The 16,611-nt window shown below is 68.0% G+C and overlaps 4 protein-coding genes across 5 annotated transcripts; all 4 read left to right on the forward strand.

Moving 5' to 3' along the window:
• The first annotated feature begins 206 nt into the window (after window positions 1-206).
• HSD17B1 (hydroxysteroid 17-beta dehydrogenase 1) lies at window positions 207-2,183 on the forward strand. Of its 2 annotated transcripts, XM_083808857.1 has the most exons (6): window positions 207-359; window positions 473-634; window positions 882-1,061; window positions 1,132-1,225; window positions 1,324-1,507; window positions 1,935-2,183. In XM_083808857.1, exons 1-6 carry the CDS (start codon window positions 242-244, stop codon window positions 2,103-2,105), a joined length of 909 nt encoding a protein of 302 aa, XP_083664983.1. In that variant the 5' UTR covers window positions 207-241; the 3' UTR covers window positions 2,106-2,183. The 2 variants fall into 2 exon arrangements, with proteins under 2 accessions (XP_083664983.1, XP_083664984.1); XM_083808858.1 differs by lacking the exon at window positions 882-1,061.
• An 807-nt stretch (window positions 2,184-2,990) lies between these two features.
• Window positions 2,991-7,964, forward strand: COASY (Coenzyme A synthase). Its single transcript, XM_083808894.1, has 9 exons — window positions 2,991-3,614; window positions 4,036-4,250; window positions 4,338-4,469; window positions 4,940-5,129; window positions 5,422-5,486; window positions 6,157-6,241; window positions 6,731-6,828; window positions 6,924-7,070; window positions 7,529-7,964. Exons 1-9 carry the CDS (start codon window positions 3,026-3,028, stop codon window positions 7,598-7,600), a joined length of 1,593 nt encoding a protein of 530 aa, XP_083665020.1. The 5' UTR covers window positions 2,991-3,025; the 3' UTR covers window positions 7,601-7,964.
• Window positions 7,965-8,035: 71 nt separating this feature from the next.
• Window positions 8,036-10,034, forward strand: LOC310885481 (coenzyme Q-binding protein COQ10 homolog A, mitochondrial-like). The gene is given in 6 exon segments (XM_083808895.1): window positions 8,036-8,499; window positions 8,501-8,577; window positions 8,721-8,822; window positions 8,925-9,114; window positions 9,461-9,562; window positions 9,665-10,034. Coding segments are annotated over 6 exon segments (672 nt in total). The 5' UTR covers window positions 8,036-8,460; the 3' UTR covers window positions 9,827-10,034.
• Window positions 10,035-11,072: 1,038 nt separating this feature from the next.
• On the forward strand, window positions 11,073-16,579 carry MLX (MAX dimerization protein MLX). The gene is made up of 8 exons (XM_083809263.1): window positions 11,073-11,178; window positions 11,711-11,747; window positions 11,873-11,962; window positions 12,763-12,869; window positions 13,145-13,244; window positions 13,500-13,599; window positions 13,944-14,145; window positions 14,861-16,579. The coding sequence occupies exons 1-8, from the start codon at window positions 11,134-11,136 to the stop codon at window positions 14,915-14,917; spliced, it is 738 nt and encodes a 245-aa protein (XP_083665389.1). The 5' UTR covers window positions 11,073-11,133; the 3' UTR covers window positions 14,918-16,579.
• The last annotated feature ends 32 nt before the right edge of the window (window positions 16,580-16,611 follow it).

The following is a 16,611-nucleotide window of genomic DNA, read 5'->3' on the forward strand; positions in this document are numbered from 1 at the left end:
TGGAGCTCGGGGGCTGCCTTCCCCTGGTGCCCCTGCGCCTCCTCCCCAGGGTGGGATCCTGGCTCCGCCGCGGGGTCTTTATCTCGGCAGCTGCACCAGCATCAAGGCAGAGGGAGGCAGGTGGAGGGGCCTTGAGATAAGCGGGCAGACAAAACACGGAGGGGAAGAGGGAGGGAGGGGGCCCCTGCCCAGCCCTTTTAAACAGTGCAGCCCCCCCGGGCCCGGCACTGCCGTGGTGCCCATGGAGCAAACCGCGGTGCCCACGGAGCAAACCGCGGTGCTGATCACCGGCTGCTCGTCGGGCATCGGGCTGGGGCTGGCCGCCCGCCTGGCAGCCGATCCTGCTCGCAGGTTCAAAGGTAAAGGGGCGATGCTGCGCCGCGGGGATCCCGGCACCGCGGGGGGCCCGGCACCAAGGGGTTCTCCCCCCGCTGGTCCCTGCGCTGCCCCGCGGCCCCGCTCTCTCCCCCAGTGTTTGCCACCATGCGCGACCTGGCCAAGGGCGAGCGGCTGCGGGAGCAGCTGGGGGGCGGCTGCCCCGAAACGCTGGAGCTGCTGCAGCTGGACGTCACCGACCCGCGCTCGCTGGCCGCCGCCGCGCGCCGGGTGCTGGGGCAGCAGCTGGACGTGCTGGGTACGGTTCTCCCTGCCCCCCCCCCCCCCGGGGGGCTCCCCGGGGATCAGCCGGGACCGGGTGCCAAATAATAGGATGAGCCAAAGCGGTCCCGCGTGGGGCTGGGGGGCGCTGCAGCCCTAAGGATGGGGTGGGATGGGTTTTGGGGTGCAGGGAGGAGGAGTGGGGTTTGGTCCCCGTGTCGCCATCCCCAATCCACCGGCCTGGTGCTGAGGGTGCCCAGCTCACGGGGGCCGTGCCCCGGCAGTGTGCAACGCGGGGGTGGGCCTGATGGGCCCCCTGGAGACGTGCTCCGAGCAGGCCATGAGGACGGTGTTCGAGGTGAACCTCTTCGGGGCCATCCGCACCATCCAGGCCTTCCTGCCCGCCATGAAGCGCCGCAGGGCCGGCAGGATCCTCGTCACCGGCAGCGTCGGGGGGCTGCAAGGTGGGCGCTGCCTGGGGGGGGCTCGGGGGTGGGGGGGGAGCCTGGCTCTCAAAACGCCGCTCTGCCCCAGGGGTGCCCTTCAATTCCATCTACTGCGCCAGCAAATTCGCCGTGGAGGGGCTGTGCGAGAGCCTGGCCATCGTCCTGCGGCCTTTCAACATCCAGTGAGTGCCAGCGGCGGCGCGGGGAAGGGGCGCGAAGCCTGCGGCCGGAGGGGCTCGGGGCTGACGGCCCCCCCCCGTGGGGCTGCTCCTTCCCACAGCGTGACGCTGGTGGAGTGCGGGCCGGTCCGCACGGGCTTCCTGCAGAACCTGCAGCGCGCCGACCCCGAGGGCAGCGAGCTGCGGGGGCTGGACGCCGACACGCAGCGCCTCTACCGCCGCTACCTGCGGCACTGCCGCGGCCTCTTCCGCAACGCGGCCCAGGAGGTGGAGGAGGTGCTGCAGGTGGGGATGGGGATGGGGATGGGGGTGGGGATGGGGATGGCATGGGGATGGGGATGGGATGGGGATGGGATGGGATGGGACGGGGATGGGGATGGGATGGGACGGGGATGGGGATGGGGATGGGATGGGGATGGGATGGGGTTGGGGATGGGATGGGGATGGGGATGGGGATGGGATGGGGATGGGATGGGGATGGGATGGGGTTGGGGATGGGGATGGGATGGGGATGGGATGGGATGGGGATGGGGATGGGATGGGGATGGGGATGGGGATGGGATGGGGATGGGGATGGGGATGGGATGGGATGGGATGGGGAGGGGATGGGATGGGGATGGGATGGGATGGGATGGGATGGGATGGGATGGGATGGGATGGGATGGGATGGGATGGGGGCTCGGGGCCGGGGCTGAGCCCTCCGCGGTGCCAGGTGTTCCTGGATGCCATCGGCACCCCCTGCCCGCCCCTGCGCTGCGTCACCACCCAGCTCTTCGCCCCGCTGGCGCGCCTGAAGCTGGCCAGCCCCGACGGCTCCGACTACGTGCGGGCCATGCACGACTTCGTCTTCGGCCCCGATGAAGACGGCGGGGACCAGCCCTGAGCACCGGCACCGGGAGAGCACCGGTGGCAGGGGATGGGTCCCCCGGTGCCGGCAATAAACCCCCGCTGCTGCCGCGCAGCTCCGGCTCCGTCCCTGCTGTTTGTGGGGCAGGGCAGCACCGGCAGAGGGCAAGGATGGGGGGGTGGGGGGTGGGCATCGCCAGCACTGGGTGGCTGGTACTGGGGCTCCCGTGGGGGGGGGGTGGCTCGAGTGGGGGGTATGGGGGATCAAGGGGGTGATAATGGGGCTGGGCGGGCAGCCGGTACTGGGGCTGGGAAGCCGGTACTGGGGCTGGGAAGCCGGTACTGGGGCTGGGCAGTCGGTACTGGGGCTGGGAAGCCGGTACTGGGGCTGGGTGGGCAGCCGGTACTGGGGCTGGGAAGCCGGTACTGGGGCTGGGCAGCTGGTACTGGGACTGGAAAGCCGGTACTGGGACTGGGCAGCCGGTACTGGGACTGGGCAGCCGGTACCGGGGCTGTTTCAGTGACTGGTAGCGGGGCTCCAGCAGGCACTACCGGGGCTGTTTGAGCAGCCGATAGCGGGGTACGGGCGGCAGTACCGGGGCTCCAGCATGCAGTAGCGGGGTGGCTGGGCAGCCGGTACCGAGCCTCCGGCGGCGGCACCGAGCCTCCAGCGGCGGAACGGAGCCCCCAGCGGGCAGCACCGAGCCCCCAGCGGGCAGCACCGAGCCCCCAGCGGGCAGCACCGAGCCTGCAGCGGCGGCACCGAGCCTGCAGCGGGCAGAACCGAGCCTGCAGCGGGCAGCCCCGGGGCTCTACCGGGCGGTCCCGGCCCCTCGCGTCCCCTCCGCCGCCCCAAACCCCCCCCGGGGCGGCGATGCCGGCCTCGCTCCGCTGCCGGGGCGGCGCCGGGGCGGGCCGGTGACGCGTTCCGGGCGGGCTCCGTCTTCCGGCGGGGCCATGGCGCCGTTCCCGTCGGGGCTGCTGGTGCTGACGGCCCCGCTGGGCTCGGTACCGGGCCGGGCGGCGGCTGCCCTGGCGGCGGCGGCGGGGCCGGTGGCGGGGCCGCTCTACGTGCACCTGCAGCCGGGGCTGCTCCTGGGGGGCCCCGCGCCGCTCCCCGCCGCCCCGCCGCCAGCCCCGGCTCTGCTCCGGGCTTTGGCCGCCCTCTACTCGGCGGCGGCGGCGCACCGGGGGCTGGACGTGCGAGTCCTGCTGGGCCACGGGCACCGCCTGGCGGAGCCGCCCCGGGTCCTGCTGGCCGACGGGGGGGCGGGCGACGAGGGGCCGGTGAGCTTCGGGCTCCGGCAGCTGGCGGCCGCCGCTTACGGTTGCCCCCCCGGTTTACCGGCCCTGCTGCTGGACGGCCCCGACGGCCCCCGGGCGACCCCCGAGGGCTCCGAGGGGGAGCTGCCCGCCTACCCCGACGTGGTGGTCGGGGGCACCTTCGACCGGCTGCACGGCGCCCACCGGCTGCTGCTCAGCGCCTGCTGCGTCCTGGCCCGCCGGAGGCTCCTGGTCGGGGTGGCGGACGGGGAGCTGCTCCGCCGTGAGTGCCGCGGGGGCTGGCGGCGGGCTGCTGGGGACGTGGGGAGGGCGCGGGGACGGCCCCGGGGGTAGGGGAGGTGGGAGAGGGTCATGGGGGGGGTTTGGGCTTGGTGGGGAGTTTGCCCCGTGAAAGCACTTGGGAAGCCTGGAGGGTCTTGGGGGGAGGCCGGTGGGAAGGGGGTTGAGGGTCCTGCACCCCAGTGTCCCCGCGCCCCAGTGCCACCGCGGGTAGGGTGGCAGCGGGAGACCCACCGGGATTTGGGGTGGCAGCGGGTGACCCACCGGGATTTGGAGAAGGCAGGCCCCCGAACCCCACGACAGGTTCCTCTCCCCCTCTCCCTTCCCATTTTCCATCGCCGCCCCGGAGCCGCGGGCGTCGCGGCCCCGCGCTCAGCCCCTCCGCCCTCACCCGCGCCCTGCAGACAAGGTGCTGAAGGAGCTGATCGAGCCCTACGAGCTGCGGGCCACCAAGCTGCGCGAGTTCCTGGCGGACGTGAAGCCCTCGGTGCTTTATGACATTGTGCCCCTGGCCGACCCCTACGGCCCCGCGGTCACGGACCCCGAGCTGCGCTGCATCGTCGTCAGCGAGGAGACGCGCAAGGGCGGGGAGGCGGTGAACAAGAAGAGACTCGAGAATGTAATTTGGGGAGGGGGCTGAGACCTCCCAGCCCCACCGCCACCTGCGGGGGCCGCCGGCGGCTCAGTGGGTGCCTTCTCCTGGCAGGGGCTCGCTGCGCTGGAGCTCTTTGAGATCCAGCTGATCAAGGACCCCGAGCACGGCCAGAACGAGGAGGAGAAGATCAGTTCCTCCAGCCTGCGGCAGAGGCTGCTCGGGACGCTGCTGCGGCCCCCGCGGGTGAGGGGAGAATGCTCGGAGGGCTTATAATGGTGTTAGGGGTCCGGAGGGGCTGTGGGACCCAGGAACGGGCTGGACCCCACTCCTGGCTTTGGGAAGCGTCCCTAAAGATGCCCGTGGTGCTCCTGGCCTGAACTCCTGGCCCGAGGCATGGAGCAAATCTGGGCGAAATACGGGGCAGAAAGCAGGCGCTGGTCGGGGTTTTCCCCGGTGCCCATTTGGGTGAGTTATGGGGTGAAAGCTCGATGCCCCTGTGAAGCTGGGGAGCTGCAGGGACGGCAGCCTGGGCTGCTGGAGCCAGCCCGTCCCCTGCCGCAGAGGGGACGTTTGGAGGTCTGCCTGCCTGCCTTCGGCGTGTCCCAGCCCCGGGGAAGGACAAGCCCCCGCTCTGCAGGGCCGGGAGCTGCCACGATGCCCGCGGGATCCTCGTGCGCCACCCCCCCGCCTGACAGCAGCCCCCGTCCCCGCAGGAAGCCCCCACCTTGCCGTCTCGCCCCTATGTGATCGGCCTGACCGGAGGCACCGGGAGCGGCAAAACCTCCATCGCCAGGCTGCTGGGGCAGCTCGGAGCCTTCCTCATCGACGCCGACAAGCTGGGCCACGCCGTCTACCTCCCCGGGGGCCCTGCCTACGAGCGGGTGGTGGCAGCGTTCGGGGCAGGTAGGGCTCCGTGGGGACGGCTGGGTGGTCCCGGCGGGGCAAAGTTTTCCCCGAGTCCTCCGTGCCCCGTGTCGGGGCTGCTTTAAAGTGGCTGGTTTGGAAGCCTGGGCTGAGCTGCTGCGTGTCCGTCCTCTTCTGGAGTGTGATAAGGAGATCCTGGGTCAGATCCTGCACCGTGGGGCCCTTTAGGGTCCTGTGCTGAAGTCCTGCTCTGCCCCGTGGGCCTAATCGTACCACAGGGTCGTCAGCTGGGTTCATCCCGTCCCAAACACGTTCCCCTTCTGTCTTCCAGAAATCTTGAACGAAGACGGGACGATTAACAGGAAAGTCCTTGGGGCCAAAGTGTTTGGAAACCAGGTAAAAGCAGCGCGGGGAATGTCAATATTTAATCTCCCGAGCAAAGAGCTCTCCCTCTGTGCCGGGGCTTCTTGGTCTGCAGCCCTTTGAGCTGCTGCCACGTTCCTGACCGTATTCCTGGCAGCGTGGATGGCGAGGGCAGGACACGGAGATCGCTTCTCCGTCGCCGCGTCAGCAGTCATGCAGGACGTGCCCCCGGCACCCCTGGCAGCTGCTGCTGCTGCTTCCCAAGCCCCGCTTCCCCCTGTCCTTCACCCAGCGCCGAGCCAAAGCCGCCCCGCGCACGTCACCCGTGCTCTCTGGCCGTTGGGGGACTTGGACCCGTGGCAAGTGGGGCTCGGTGACGCCGCAGCTGAACGTGAGCCTCCGCTCGCTGGTGCTGCCGCAGCCCAGGCGTGAAGGCTTCTCCTGAGGGTCCCTCGGGGGCTGGCGGGTCCCACGGGGATGTTGCTGTGCAAGGGTGGCTCTGCAAAGCGCTCCTCGTGCTGGAATTCTGCCGTGCCCGGCAGAGCAGGGATGGGAAAGGGAAAAGAGCCCGCAGCCCGTCGGTAGGCGCGAGAGAGCCTTTAGCCCAGCGTCTCTCCCGGTGTCCCCTGGGACCGCTTTCTGCCCGCAGCATTTCCCTCGTTAGCCCTCCAGGAGCTCTGACCCCGCCGTGGTTCCTTTCCAGGAGCGGCTGAAGAGCCTCACGGACATCGTGTGGCCTGAGATAGCCCGGCTGGTCAGGAAGGAGATCGGGGAAGCCGATGCTCAAGGTAACCGGGACGTGAAAACTGGGCGTTCGGTCCTGTGCTGCACACCGGGTCCCCCAGCCCCCGGGGCGTCTGCTGCTCTGAGCAGCGCTGCGAGGGTTTCCCATGCTCAACCCCTGCGTTTTGCTGGGGATCTTCACTGCTATTAGCGCATTTCCAAGCAGATCCTGGGCAAGGAGCTGGACTTCACACGAGCTTCCTGCTCTGAAGTAGGGCGGAGATCGCTTTCTCTCTCCCAAGTGACTCCGAGTTCATTTTTGGTGTACCGCCCCTGCAGGGAGCACGGCGTGTGCTGCCTCTGGGAGCAGAACCTTTCCAGCTCCTGGGGGCTCGGTGGGCATTTGGCTGCGGGCATCGGCGTGCGGTGTCCAGGGGGCACCTGCCCTCCGTGATACAGGGCATTCAGGCAAACGCAGCCCCTGAACGCAGCACGAGGAGCGCTCGCACTGCCCTGCGTGGCCAGTAACGACGAGCGACGGCCTCGCTCCGCAGGAAAAGCCGTGTGCGTGCTGGATGCTGCCGTGCTGCTGGAGGCTGGCTGGCAGGAGATGGTGCACGAGGTGTGGACGGCCGTCATCCCCGAGGAGGAGGTGGGTGATGCCCTGCTGCCCGCGGCTGGCTGCTGGTGGATGTTCCCCGCTCCCCCCCCCCAAGCCCCTGAGTGTCCCCCCCGCGGTCCCCCCAGGCTGTGAAGCGCATCATGGACAGGGACGGGCTGAGCGAGGAGGCTGCGCGCAGCCGGCTGCGGAGCCAGATGAGCAACAGCCAGAGGGTGGAGCAGTCGCAGGTGGTGCTGTGCACGCTGTGGGAGCCCGACGTCACCCGCAAGCAGGTGAGCTGCTGGACGCCGGGCTGGGGGCTGGCCCGGGGTGGCGAGGGGGGGACCCCAACCCCTTGCTAGAGACCGGGACGGGGACCGGAGGGCTGCGTGGTGGGGCTCACCCGCGAGGCTGCCTCTGGGTGTGGGACGAGGGATGAATTCACAGAATCATCCAGGTTGGAAGAGACCTCCAAGATCACCCAGTCCAACCCCTGACCTAACACTACCAAGTCCTCCGCTAAACCATATCGCTAAGCTCTACATCTAAATGTCTTTTAAAGGCCTCCAGGGATGGTGACTGAACCACTTCCCTGGGCAGCCCGTTCCAACGCCTAACAACCCTTTCGGCAAAGAAGTTCTCCCTAATATCCAACCTAAAAATTCAGGGTTGTAAACCAAGCAGGGAAGGGACAGAAGGTATGGGAGCGCTTCGTGCGGTGTTCCTGCCCCTGACGATCGTTCCCTGGCAGGTGGAGAAGGCCTGGGACCTCCTGCAGCAGCGCATGAGCCACGCGCCCGCGGCTGGATCGCCGTCCTCCTAACGGCCCCGCGGGGCACCCGCGCCTCGAGCAGCGGTGGGACGTAGGGCGAGGGCAGAGCCGTCGTGAGCCGGGTGCGGAGGGGCTGGGGCTGACCCCCCCACACCCCCCTGCTGCATCCCCACCCCGCAGAGGGGCCGGGAGCGCCCTGCCCTGCTGCTGCTGCCGCCGGACACCGTGACCCCAGGAGCGGGAATGAGCTGGAATTGCTGCAGCGGCGCCTTGGGCCAAAGGGCTGAGCCCCCGCTGGTGCCTGCACCTCCCGAGAGCAGGGGGCACCTCCCGAAGCCAACCCCGAAGGGCTGGGGACAGGCCCTGGGCACTGTGAACCCGTCGCCGTGTGACAGTTAAAGAGCAGTTTTCCTTGGCAGTGTCTGCGGGGTGTTTTTGTCCCCTTTGCCAGCCGTTCACCCAGGGGCTGACCCCACCGCCGCCACCCCGGGGGCTTTTTCCCCGCTCGTAGGGGGGCAGCAGCCCCCTGGGGTGTCCCCCCGGTGCCACCATCCCGGTGTCCCCCCCGGTGTCACCAGCCCACGGCCGGGGCGGCTCGGGGCTCTGCCCTGCTCCCGGTGCCGTCCCCGGTGCCTCGTCCCGGGGCTCCCCTCTCCGTTCCCGTTGCACCGGGGGTGGCTCCACCGGGAGTGGGACAGGAGCCCCGGAGGGTCCTGGTCCCGGTGCCGGTGCCAGTCCCGGTGCTGGTCCCGGTGCCAGTCCCAGTGCTGGTGCCAGTCCCGGTGCTGGTCCCGGTGCCAGTCCCACTCCCAGTGCTGGTGCCAGTCCCGGTGCTGGTCCCGGTGCCGGTGCCGGTCCCAGCGCGGGGAGGGGGCGGAGCGCCCGGTCCCGCCCCCGGCGCTCCCCCCGTGATGTCACCGGGCGCACGGGGCCGTCCCGCCCCGGTACCGGCACAGGGCGCGGGGCCGCGCAGGGCAGAGCCGAGCCATGGCCGGGTGCGGACGGACGCTGCTCGGGGCTGCTGCCCGGTGAGACGCCGGCACCGGGCACCGGGACCGAGACCGGGACACCGGGACCGGCACCGGGGCACCGGGACCGGGGTCGGTGCAGAGCACCGGGGGTGGGGGCAGCAGCTCCGGTTTTCTGACCCCCCCCTTTTTATCTTCTCCAGGTGCCCCGGTCCCCACCGGTCCCCGTGCCCGCAGCCGGCGCGGCCGTTCCTCAGCCTGGTGGGTTCCGGTCCCACCGGGTACCGGGAGCAGCGCATCCTGGGGTGAGTTCGGCACCGGAGCCTGGCGGGGGGGGGAACCCGGTTACCGGGCGGGTGCGAGGTGCCGGTGCTGACCCGTGTGGTTTTTTTTTCACCCCCCCCCAGGTATTCGGCGAAGCAGATGTACGAGCTGGTGGCCAACGTCGGGGACTACCGGCTCTTCGTGCCGTGGTGCCGCCGCTCGGCCGTGCTGTCCCGCCGCGGCCACGTGCTGCGGGCCGAGCTCGAGGTCGGCTTCCCGCCCCTCCACGAGCGGTACCTCTCCGAGGTGGCCCTGGGGCCCCGGCAGATCCGGGTAAGCCGTGGCGTTCCCCCCACCTTTTGGCTTTGGGGTTTGCATCCGAGGGCTGGGGCTCGGCAGATCGATGTGGGGAGGGGAGAGCTGGGTGCAGGGGGCACCGGGGGCGAGGGGCTGCGATGCAGCCCGGATCCGGAGACCCCGCTCCGCTCCTGTGGAAGGAAAGCTGCCCCCATCAACGCTGCCCCTGCCCTAAAAGCGCTCCGGCAGGCGTGCAGCCCCGTGTCCCGCCTGCGAGTCCCCTGGCTGACACCTGGGGATGGGGCCGGGGCCGTTTCTGCTGCTCCGCTCGGCGCTGGGTGCACGGCGCCTGGGCTCCCAGCAGCTTTTTGCCCTCCCGCAGGCGGTGAGCAGCGACTGCCGGCTCTTCAGGCACCTGGAGACGCTGTGGCGCTTCGGGCCAGGGCTGCCGGGACGGGCGGACACCTGCTCGCTGGATTTCTCGGTGAGTGCACGGCGCCGGGGGCCGGGGCAGGCTTTTTTGGGGGGCCTGCCAGCCCCGCGCCGTTCCTCCGAGCCTCCCCGGCACCTCTCCGCCTCCTGCCAGGTCTCCTTCGAGTTCCGCTCGGCGCTGCACTCCCGGCTGGCCGGGCTCTTCCTGGACGAGGTGGCGAAGCAGATGGTGGCCGCCTTCGAGGGCCGGGCGCGGGAGCTCTTCGGGCCGCAGGCTGCCGCCCGCCCCGCGCAGCGAGCAGCGCGCCGGGCCTGAGCTCGGCCGGACCCCCGCCGTCAGCCCCGCTGAGGGCCTCCCCCTATTTATGGCTATTTAACCTCCCCAGAGATAAGTTATTTTTTCTAAACCCCGCTTCTGTTGAACGCTGTCGACACGTGGACCAAACGCCCGTGGGCCAGGCTTGTTCGCGGACCGTGCGGACGCTCTGTTTGTAGCGCTTCGCCAATAAAACGTGGTGCACGGACTGGCTTGGGATGATTTTTTCTCCCCGTGCTGCCCCTTGTCCCCTTGCTGTCCCCATCCCTGTGCCATCTCTGTCCCCGTGCTACCCCTGTCCCGTCCCCATTCCCTTTGCTGTCCCCATCCTGCTCCCCGTCCCCATACTGTCCCTGTCCCTGTCCCATCCCTGTGCTGCCCCCCGTCCCTGTGCTGTCCCCATCCCATCCATGTCCCTGTCCCCATCCCCTTGCTGCCCGTGTCCCATCCCTGTCCCCATGCTGCCCCCATCCTCGTGCTGCCCCTTGTCGCTCCCCTGTCCCTGTCCCCATCCTGTCCCTGTCCCTGCCCTGTGCTGCCCCCATCCCTGTCCCATCCCTGTCCCCATGCTGTCCCCATCCCCATGCTGCCCCTTGCTGCTCCCTGTCCTTGTCCCATCCTGTCCCCGTGCTGTCCCCTGTCCTATCCCCTCCCTGTCCTATCCCCCATCCCTGTCCCGTTCCTGTCCCGTCCCCATCCCCTTGCTGCCCGTTTCCCTTCTGGGTCCCATCCCTGTCCCCTTGCTGCCCCTGTCCCCTTGCTGCTCCCTGTCCCCATCCCCATCCTGTCCCCATGCTGTCCCCTGTCCCGGTCCCGTCCTTGTGCTGTCCCCATCCCCGTCCTATCCCCATCCCCTTGCTGCCCCTGTCCCGTCCCTGTCCCCTTGCTGTCCCCATCCCCGCGCTGTTCCCCGTCCCCTGTCCCTGTGCTGCCCCCATCCCCGTCCCGTTCCCGTCCCGTCCCTGCCCCCATCCCCTCGATGCCCCTGTCCCACCCCCCTCCCGTCCCCGTCCCCGTGCTGCCCCCGTCCCGGTCCGGTCCCGCTCCGCACCCCCCCCCCCGGCCGTGCCCGGGGCCCCCCCCGCTGGGGTCGAGGCCAAGGGAAGGCCGCGGCCGACGGCCTCTGCCCCGGGCCCGGCGCCCCTTGCGTCACGCTGACGTCAGCGCCGTTACGCAAGCACCGGGCAGCGACCCGGGACCCCGCCCCCCCCCGCCCCCCGGTCCCGTCCGGGCGCCCCCTGGCGGCGCCTCGGGACTGCATTTCCCACAGCCCCCCGCGGCGGTCACGTGACCGGGGCGGGCGGAAGATGGCGGAGCCGCCCGGGGCCGCGGCCGAGGACTCGTGGGGCAAGGTGAGCCCCGGGGGGCGGGGGGGGGAACCGGGAACCGGGCCCGGGCTTCCCGGTGCGGGGCTGCGGGGGGTCAAAGGTCAAGGTGAGGGGCAGGGGGCAGAGGGCGGGGGGGGGAGCGGAGGTCGAGGGGGCCCGGGTGGGCCCGGTTCGTCCCGGGTGGCCCCGGTTCGGCTCGGTTCGGCCCGGTTGAGCCCGGCTGGGTCCGGTTGGGCTCGGTCTGACCCGGTTGGGCCCGGTTGAGCTCGGTTGGGCCCGATTCGTCCCGGTTGAGCCCGGTTCGGTCCGGTTGGGCTCGATTGAGCCCGGTTGGGTCCGGTTGAGCCCGGCTGGGCGCGGTTGGACTCGGTCTGACCCGGTTGGGCCCGGTTCGGTCCGGTTGGGCCCAGTTCGTCCCGGTTGAGCCCGGTTCGGTCTGGTTGGGCTCGGTTGGGTCTGGTTGAGCCCGGTTGGACTTGGTCTGTCCCGGTTCGTCCCGGTTGGGCCCGGTTCGGTCCGGCTGTGCTGACCACTGCGTTCTCCCCGCCGCCCCAAGGTGGACGCCGCCTACGGTGACAACGGCCTGGACTCGGGTAGGTGCCGCCGGGGCTTGGGGCCGCGGCTGGGCCGGGCCCGGGGCTCCCCGGGGCCGCGGGGGGCTGCGGGGGGGGGCCCGTGGCCGCCCCTCGCCCCTCACCGGCCGCCCGCTCGCTCGCAGCGCTGCTTGGGGACTGCGCCCGCAAGGGGAGCGTCGTGTCCCGCGCCAACAGCATCGGCTCCACCAGCGCCTCGTCCGTCCCCAACACGGGTGGGTGCCCGGGGCTGGCCCTGGTTCTTTCCGATTCTGTCCCCAGCATGGGTGGGGGGGGGGGTTGGGGTCGGTTTCCCGGTTGGTGCGTTCTCCGTCCCTATCATGGGGGGGGGGGGGGTTGGGGTCTGTCCCCGGTCGTTGTCTCCTCCGTCCCCCACACCGTTGGGTTTTGGGGTCTGTCCCCAGGTCATTGTCTTCTCTGTCCCCATCACGGGTGGGTTTTGGGGTCAGCCCCCTGGTCGGTGCCTCCTCCATCCCCAGCACGGGTGGATCTCGGGGGCTCTTCCCCAGTTATTGCCTCCTCTATTCCCCCCACAGGGGGGTTTTGGGGTCTGTCCCCCAGTTATTGCTTCCTCCATCCCCATCACAGGTGGGTTTTGGGGTCTGTCCCCTGGTCATTGTCTCCTCTGTCCCCCACAAGGGTGGTTTTTGGGGTCTGTCCCCCATTCGGTGCCTTCTCTGTCCCCATCACGGGTGGGTTTTGGGGTCTGTCTCCCTGCCCACCACTGCCGGCTCTGCCCTCCCTCACAGCTCCCTCGTTCACCCCGAGAGGCGAGGGGAGGCGGCAGGGGCAGCGTCGGGGCGCGGGGGGCTCCAGCAGCGCCCTTGGACCCCTCGGGGCGCCCTCCCCGGGGATCTGCAGGCGTCCTCCTGCCCAGCCTCGCGTGGAGGGAGCTGGCGGCGCCCCAGGGGGGTCCCCGAGCTGCCTTGGGGGGGCCACAGCAGAGCTGCGGGAGGAGGGGGCCCGGCTCGAGCCCCCCCCGCTCACGTGCTCACGGTTTTTTGTCGCCCCGCAGACGATGAAGACAGCGACTACCACCAGGAGCCCTACAAGGAGTCCTACAAGGACCAGCGCAGGCGGGCGCACACCCAGGCGGAGCAGAAGAGGCGAGACGCCATCAAGGTAACCCGAAGCGCTTCCCGGGGCCCTGTGGCGCTCAGGACCCTGCTTTTTTTTTTTTTTTTTGGCCCCTTTCCCCTCGTTTTTGCTGCTGGATTTGCTCTCCTGAGCCCTGCGCGCACCTCCTTGGCGCTGTCTGGCTGCGTGGTGGGAGCTGGGCTTTGGCCCCTCGTGAAACCACCGCGTTAACGGGACGCCCGGCCTCACGCCCCGAAGGCGTGAGCTGTGGGGCGGGGTGTGACCCCACGCCCCGAACGCGTGGCTCTGCTTCCCCGCAGAAGGGCTACGACGACTTGCAGGCCATCGTCCCCACCTGCCAGCAGCAGGACTTCTCCATCGGCTCCCAGAAGCTGAGCAAGGCCATCGTCCTCCAGAAAAGTGAGTCCTGAGGGGGGTTGGAGAGGGTAAAAGGGCGCTCCCAAACCCCAAAACACCCTGCCAGAGCCACGCAGGGGGGACCTCGTGGTGTGGCGGCGCTCTGGGGGAGGCCAGGTGCTGGCTGATTCCACCTCCCAAAGGAGAATGAGGGTGGCCGGGAGCTGATGGTGCCCAGACACGGGTCTGCCGCTGTTTTTGGGGGCCTCAGGGGGTCGTGCGTGCTCCCAACGCCTCGCGCTGTGGTTTCTCGCTCAGCCATTGACTACATCCAGTTCCTGCACAAGGAAAAGAAGAAGCAAGAAGAGGAAGTTTCTATCCTCAGGAAAGAGGTGATGGCCTTGAAGATCATGAAAGTGTAAGCAAAGAGCTGCGTGGTCGCCGCCCTCTCCTGCCTGCTGCTTTTCTCCCCTGTCCTTGCGAGGCTCCTTTGGTGCTCCCCGGGCAGCTCAGCACCCGGGGTACCAATCCTGTGCCTCCCCGCTGCCGTCACTCCTCGTTAGGGGCTCGTTAGTCTGTCTCAGGCCGATGGGTGGGGTTGTATCTCAAGTGGATCCGAGGCCAAAACTGAATCTGCTCCCTGCGTCAGGGAGGCTGCAGCTCCCCAGAGTTTATTCACTCGCAGGACCTTGCGCAGCCTCGCGGTCGTGTCCGGGGCTGCAGCTCAGCGGGGCTGAGCGCGGGGCTCCTGGCTCCTTGCAGGAACTACGAGCAGATCGTGAAAGCTCATCAGGACAACCCCAACGAGGGGAAGGACCAGATCTCCGACCAGATGAAGTTCAACGTTTTCCAAGGCATCATGGATTCCCTCTTCCAGTCCTTCAACGCCTCCATCTCGGTCACGAGCTTCCAGGAGCTCTCGGCGTGTGTCTTCAGCTGGATTGAGGAGCACTGCAAGCCCCAGGTGAGCACGGGGCGGGGAGGCGCAGACGGGGCAGAGGACGTGGTGTGCGTCTGCACCCGGCCGGAGCTCAGGGCTTTCCCTTCCCCCTGGGGCTTCAGGAAGGGCAGAGGGGGACCAGCACCGGGCTGGGGCACGGCGGAGAACGGGAGGTGGTGGTCGGGGGGGGCGTTAGGAGACGTTTCTTCTCAGGAAGAGCAGCTAGGCGTTGGGACGGGTTGCCCAGGGAGGTGGCGGCGTCCCCGTCCCTGGGGGTGTGCAGGGAAAGGTTGGACGTGGTGCTTGGGGACAGGGCGTGGTGGTGACGCTGGTTTAGGGGACGCTCGGACCAGAGGATCTTGGAGGGCTTTTCCAGCCCTAGTGGTTCTGTGACTGTGCGATCCCAGCTGCTGGGCTGGCTTGGGGCTGGAAGCTGGCCCCTGTAAAACACTTCAGGAGGGGTCCTGCTCGTTCCCCAGCACATCCTTAAGACACCCAAAGGTTTGCTGGGAATTAAGAAGCCTTCAAGGGGGGGTGACGAGGCACGCAGGCAGGGCCAGGTCCTTGTTGTGCTGAGTCCCTGCAGCCCAGGACCACGGAGGTGTGATCACTTCCGTGCAGGTGCCGTGCCCTGCGGCACCACCTGTGCCCCACGACGGGGATTTTTAGCAGGAGCGGCTCGCCAGGGAAGGGCTGCTCCTCCCCTGCAACAGCTCACCGTGTCTCCTCTCTGCCCCAGACCCTCCGGGACGTTGTCATCGGGGTCCTGCACCAACTGAAGAGCCAGCTGTACTGAGCCTTCCCTCGCCGGCGGCTCCGGGTCTGCCGCCTCCTCGACCCCTGCCGGAGCTGGGCGCCTCCTGCCCGGGTGACGGACGCCGGGAGAGGCTGGGCCGTGTCCCTCGGGGCTGTTCCTAAAGCTTCTCCGATTATTTATTGCGACTACAGAACCAAAAACGAGGCTGTGCAAACAGCTCTGCTCCACAGGTACTGTCACAGCTGATGTTACCAAATACTTCTAGGGACTTCGCAAAGGGAAAAAAGGAAAAAGTGTTTTGAACGTGTCTTTTTCAGACACCAGAGAGTCCTTAGTTCAGGCAGGCGTGGCGTGGTTGGCTTTGCCTGTGCCACGGACTCTCCCCAGCCACAGCTCGGCTGGCAGAACAGCGCTGCTCCGTAACCTCAGGCCTGTGCTAAAAACCCTTTTGACCCTGGGAGAAGGGAAATGAAAAAAGCAGGCATGCTAAAAGCTGTTTTGACGTGGACTAGGAGGCGGGTTCCACAGCTGCAGGCTCTCCCTGCAGCCCTCCTCTCCTGAGCAGCCCTCAGAAGGGCAAGAGGCTGCTCTTGGCTTGCGTAGATGCTTTGGGGAACTGAAGGAAGGATCAGCCCCTCGCTGCCAGGGCCGTGCTCGCGGCGAGCAGCCGGGAGCTCTCCTAGCGCTGGAGGAGCGCGCCGGGGCCTCGCTGGCCTGACCTCTCTTTGTAGCCATAAAACCCCGGAAAGGGAGAAGGGAGCGAAATTTCTCTGCGGTCTTTTCCTGCTTGTGCTCGTTGAGATGTGCCTGGCTTCATCTCGCTTCAGGTCGGGACGTGGCCGTACCGATCAGGAAGGTAGCCCAGTAGCTGCAGCCCTGTGCTGCCGGGAGCTCTCACAGCTCCCCCTTAGAACTACAGTGGTTTGTTTTTTTTTGTTTGTTTTGTTTTTTTATACATACACACACATAACCAGCCGTGATTTTATTTCATAAATCCCTGAAATCATTGTGAAGCCCTCTCGATGTCAGTTTTGCAGACAAACGCTTGCCGGGACGATGTTTTAACGTGTCGCACGCTGCTGCTGTCGGCACGCTCGTGGCCGTAGCCACCACACGCACCGGGTGGAGCAGCACAGGAGCCGTTTGCGGCTCACGGGGGGTTGTTGGACCCCCCCCCTCCACCTGCAGCAGGGTTTGTTCTCAGTAATCATGTTCTTGCTACTCCCTCCTGCAGCAGCAGCTATTTTACGGGGGCTTTCCCCCTGTGATGCTGTTCCTCAGCTCCAGGTTGCTTGGTCGGAGCGCTGCAGCTTGAGATTGTTCAAGCTCCTGCTTCTACCTGGCTCAAGTCAAGCGGAGCCTTTCCGGGGGTTAATTTTTATCCAAGATTTTTGCCTCAGACCCCTCGGTTGGGTGTTCTTTTTAATACAAAGCAATAGAAGCCCCCGAGGAGCTGAGCCTTGTGGTGATGCACGTAGTTGGTAACGCAGGGGCAGACGCGTCCCTGGCAAATGTTGCTTTGTGAGGGAGGAAAGGCGCCGCTGGGGGCTGACAGCCTGGGCCGCTGCCAGGTGGCACAGCTGAAATCCCTCGAGCTTCAATCGCCCTCCTGCCCCGCGAGGAGGACGTGGATTTTTACAGACCTGCCCTATTTTTCTATGATTAGAGAAGTAATTAAATAAATTTTGCTGGATGTTTTAACGACGTCTCTGCTTTAATTTCTTGGGGCTGGG

The sequence above is a fragment of the Anser anser genome (assembly GCF_964211835.1).
Source record: "Anser anser genome assembly, chromosome: 23".
Taxonomy (NCBI): domain Eukaryota; kingdom Metazoa; phylum Chordata; class Aves; order Anseriformes; family Anatidae; genus Anser; species Anser anser.

Bases quoted from the DNA above. Each gene is read 5' to 3' on its own strand.
- HSD17B1 (XM_083808857.1), top strand. From the start codon at position 242: ATGGAGCAAACCGCGGTGCCCACGGAGCAAACCGCGGTGCTGATCACC. The intron at 360-472 runs GTAAAGGGGCGA...TCTCTCCCCCAG, and splicing joins TCCTGCTCGCAGGTTCAAAG to TGTTTGCCACCATGCGCGAC. The intron at 1,508-1,934 runs GTGGGGATGGGG...CCGCGGTGCCAG, and splicing joins AGGTGGAGGAGGTGCTGCAG to GTGTTCCTGGATGCCATCGG.
- COASY (XM_083808894.1), top strand. From the start codon at position 3,026: ATGGCGCCGTTCCCGTCGGGGCTGCTGGTGCTGACGGCCCCGCTGGGC. The intron at 3,615-4,035 runs GTGAGTGCCGCG...CGCGCCCTGCAG, and splicing joins GGACGGGGAGCTGCTCCGCC to ACAAGGTGCTGAAGGAGCTG. The intron at 6,242-6,730 runs GTAACCGGGACG...CTCGCTCCGCAG, and splicing joins CGGGGAAGCCGATGCTCAAG to GAAAAGCCGTGTGCGTGCTG.
- MLX (XM_083809263.1), top strand. From the start codon at position 11,134: ATGGCGGAGCCGCCCGGGGCCGCGGCCGAGGACTCGTGGGGCAAG. The intron at 12,870-13,144 runs GTAACCCGAAGC...GCTTCCCCGCAG, and splicing joins AGAGGCGAGACGCCATCAAG to AAGGGCTACGACGACTTGCA. The intron at 14,146-14,860 runs GTGAGCACGGGG...TCTCTGCCCCAG, and splicing joins AGGAGCACTGCAAGCCCCAG to ACCCTCCGGGACGTTGTCAT.